Source organism: Austrofundulus limnaeus, unplaced genomic scaffold, assembly GCF_001266775.1.
Source record: "Austrofundulus limnaeus strain Quisiro unplaced genomic scaffold, Austrofundulus_limnaeus-1.0 Scaffold184, whole genome shotgun sequence".
NCBI lineage: Eukaryota > Metazoa > Chordata > Actinopteri > Cyprinodontiformes > Rivulidae > Austrofundulus > Austrofundulus limnaeus.
In genome coordinates, this window is record NW_013952586.1 from 613573 (window position 1) to 617653 (window position 4081).

General features: G+C 36.3%; 1 protein-coding gene across 2 annotated transcripts in view; it reads left to right on the forward strand.

Annotated features, from left to right (window-relative positions):
- Positions 1 to 4081, forward strand: part of LOC106524374 (huntingtin-interacting protein 1) — a gene marked incomplete at its 3' end in the record, with an annotated part of 39849 nt that overhangs the window by 31099 nt on the left and 4669 nt on the right. For both annotated transcript variants that reach the window (XM_014018162.1, XM_014018163.1), the window contains 2 exon segments: positions 768 to 844; positions 1306 to 1367. In XM_014018162.1, the coding sequence (XP_013873616.1) occupies positions 768 to 844; positions 1306 to 1367 (139 nt within the window).

The following is a 4081-nucleotide window of genomic DNA, read 5'->3' on the forward strand; positions in this document are numbered from 1 at the left end:
CACTGTATATATATATATATAAAATACAGGGCAAGTTTAAATTTATTGGCAGCAACACATAAAAAAAAGTTAATAGAGGATCAGACAAAAGTCTGGAAAAATAAGTGGTAGAAACACCCAGAGGAGCGTTTTGCAGCTAATAAGATTAGTTGACAACAGCACTGGGTATAAAAAGAAACATTTTAGAGAAGTTGAATGTCTTAAAAGTAAAGACAGGCAGATGTTCATCAGTCTCTGAAACAATTTCAGACCAATGTTTCTTACCCAAAAATTGGTAAGACTACATCAAATCCATAAATACATTTTTTATTTAAAGAAAATGGTACAATTTCTTCTTTTAAACRTTTAAAATGTATACTATTGTAAATAAAATATTCTCATTACACAGCTTTGTTAGAATTGAGGCTGTGCATCAGTGTGTAGGTACACACGAGGACATGATGCAGTCTGTTAACCCTACCCTAACATATTTTAACAGATATTTTATTGTCTTTAATGCTGTTTATGTCGACATTTGGTGCACTTGTCATAGCAATAAKTTTACTAAAGTCTTGTAGCTATTGGAACGACTTAAAATAAACAATAGAGAAGCAGTGCAGGTAAGTGTTAAATGTGATATTATTAAGTGGAGGACCTGACAAGAATGCTGATTATTAACTTAAGATTCTGTTAATTTAAAAAAACACATTTTTGTCTGAGATGGRTGTCAGGAAGCCTGAAATTTATGGTTCGTGTTCACATCCCGGTCCTGTCGTCGTCTCTTTCAGAATCCTCGTTTCCCCGGTAACCTGCAGATGTCAAACAGGCAGCTGGAAGAGGCGGGCGAGAACGACGTGAACAACTTGTRAGTGTTTGCTGCTGCCGTCATAATAATGATTTTAACTGATTTGTGGTGATAAGTGTGAAACCACACTTCACCTATAGTCAGACAGGGATTAGTTACAGCATGGACAGATTGTTTTATGTGTTTTTTCTGAAAATATTTGTTTGACAAAGTCATAGTTGAACCCTTGTTTTAATGCTCACTGTGGTTCTTTTAATTCAGACTCATAGCATGTTTTGATAAAAAAACAAATGGCAAGAAATTCAGAAATCCTCTGCTTCTCACTATTTGTCAGAGGTTAAAACAACAATTTAACTTCTATATTTAGAGACAGATTATTAGATAAAATGTAAAGTTKAAGTCCTGTTTGTGTAGTATTACATCATAGGTTTCGATTCTGAGCATTTTAACATTTGTGAGTCAGGAAGGAAGCCCTAATTATCTGTATTTAAAGATTAAATCCATAATCTGGTCCTCTGTAGCTTCCAGCTGACAGTGGAGATGTTCGACTATCTGGAGTGTGAGCTCAACCTCTTCCTCGGTGGTGAGTTATTCTGGTCTGCTCTGCCTCTGAGCTTATCTGACCTCACACACACACAGATTAATGAACTGGCACTCCGACAGACACAGGAAGTCACAGTCTGACTGATAGGTGCACAGAAACAGACGTTGTGACTCACATCAAACACAGGAGCTGCAGCACAAAGCCAGCCGGTCTTCTGCCGAGTCATTCCAGGTTAATGTTTGTTAAAGTGTGGACCTGAGTTAAAAATAGGCTGCTGGGATGTGACCGGCAGGAATAATGGGAAAGCTTCATGCCTCCAATCACCAAGGAGGAGGAGGAAATTACATTTTGCCTTCTATTCATCACACCCTAATCCAGTTAGGTCCTCCTCCTTTTCTAAAGAAATTTATTTACCTGCCAGAATCAAGTTTCTGCATTTGTGTTTTGGACAACCAGACCCCACCTTAACTCGTATAATTAGATATTTTTTAATGTTTCAGTGTCGAACGTGATCAGTTGTACCAATAAACAGGGGCGCTGTATAGGGGGAAAAGTTAGGACAATTCCAAGGGCACTTGACTGATAGGGGCCTCCACAAAAATAAAAAATAAAAAAGAGACAAAATTGTTGGGGGCCCCTATCTATAACAACATTAATGAAATCTTTTATTTTTGTTTTCGGTAGTAAAAGTTAAATGTTACCACTCCCATACCAAAAGGAAAACAACCATTTTTTACTGAACACCCCCTCTGTATCTGCATAAAATGGTTTGTTCCTGCAGAAGACGTTTAGCAGCTTTCAGTAAAATCAGAGAATAACGGAGCATGTTATGCTGTCTAGAACATTAATAAAATTATCATAAAAGAGGACTTAATTAAAAAAATTCCAGTTTAGTCATGGCCGTTAAATAACATCTATAGTTACAGATTTTATTATTCCCATCATTATTTGAGAATTAACGTATTTTTTTCCGAGCCGTCTTTAAACGCACCATGAGCATGCGACGCTACACCTGTAAATSGAGAGGAGACCTCCTGCCGAGCAGAGCGGCAGGGTGTCAAACCAGCGAAACAAAAGTAAAAGACTTTGTAATTTTTTTCCAAACAAACCTTGAATGTTGACTAATTCTGTTGGAGGCAGATAATGTTAGCGAAATGATCCAAATATATCATGTTTAGCTAGTTAACAAGATTAGACACAGTTGTTACTTTTTTTACATACTTGCTAGTTAGTTAATGTTATGGATAAATAAACCCAGTCCTTTATTATTTCTGTGCAGAAGTTGTGCTGGCTTGCTTTCCACGTATTTRAAATAAATGTTTGCCACCACAGAAAGAGCAAAGTCAGGGAGGAGACATGATGCAGGCTTTTCTCAGGTAAGGACAGATTATAACTTGCTGCAGGGAGAAACCAGGCAGGTATCAGGACAGAGTTTTCACAGATATTTAAGAATTGCTCTTATTCACACTCCAAGATATATATTTTTATTTATTGTTTCTACTTTTGTCCAAAATAAATCTAGAATAAAATAATTTTGTTATTTAATTAACAAAAAAATGATTATCTTAGTTCAAAAGCAAAACGCAACGTGAAAGATTTGAAGAAAAATGTGTTTACTATTTATTATTTTCATATATTACCTAACTACKGCATTATTTGTGTTCTTAAAGGCAGCAGGTACAGGTCATGCTATTTTCTTTATTTTCATTAGTTTTTCACATCTGTGCGGACACATTTTACTAAAATGTGTTTAGTGCTGCGTCACTTTAAGTGTTTATGCTATTTAAATAAATTATGTGGCCTTTTACCCTACTACATTCTTAATTTTACTCCATTTTGTGAGCTAAGTAATCTTTTTTACAGGAATGGTGTTTGCCATTTAGCACTGGCTTAAAGTTTACATTTTGTTAGTATATAGTTTAAAGAATTAAAAGTAAATCATCTGGAGCTGTACTGTGGTTGTTAGTAATTTTATGTGTTTTTAACGACAAAGTAAAGGTGTGATTTAATGAGAGAGGGTGATAAATCACTCAAAATACCTCTGAAAAATGTATCTCCTCACTTCTGAGATGATGGTTATGCCCTTGTTCATACTATATGCAGACTGTTGCATATACTATTCACCAGCAGTAAATATTGTGCTACTACCAGTTTTGCACCAAAGGAAGCAGGACAGTTGCAGTTAAGTTAGTTTTGTTAGTCAGAGGCAGGTTCTGATATAAACACTGAACTAAACAAGCACATCAGATAATTATTTAATCAGCTCTGATTGAACAACTTCAGAATCGACATGTTAGAAGTAGCATCCATGTTTAACTACTTCTGTAAACATCATGTGACGTCACATCTTTATCTGCATGCGGATCACATCAGGGCTGTGGAGAGTTCACACTGGAGTCTGATGGATGTTACATTTAAATTGTAATGTGAACATTCATGCCAAAAAAAATCAGATTTTTTTTCAAAGAAATAGAATTGAACATTAAGTCCTGCAGTGTGAACGAAGTCTTAGATTCTAAAGATGTGGTGAGAGCAGCTGTGCGAGGGGGCCCAATTAGATTTTTCATCATGGGGCCCAAAATTGCTGGCGACACCCTGCCAATAAATATGAAACATTAGTGTGTCTACTCAGAAATCAGAAAGCTGTTGCCTCCTTATTTCTCCACTCTGGTGTATTTTCAAAGCATCACGTCATGTGGGGATGGTGTGTGTGTGTGTGTGTGTGTGTGTGTGTGTGTGTGTGTGTGTGTGTG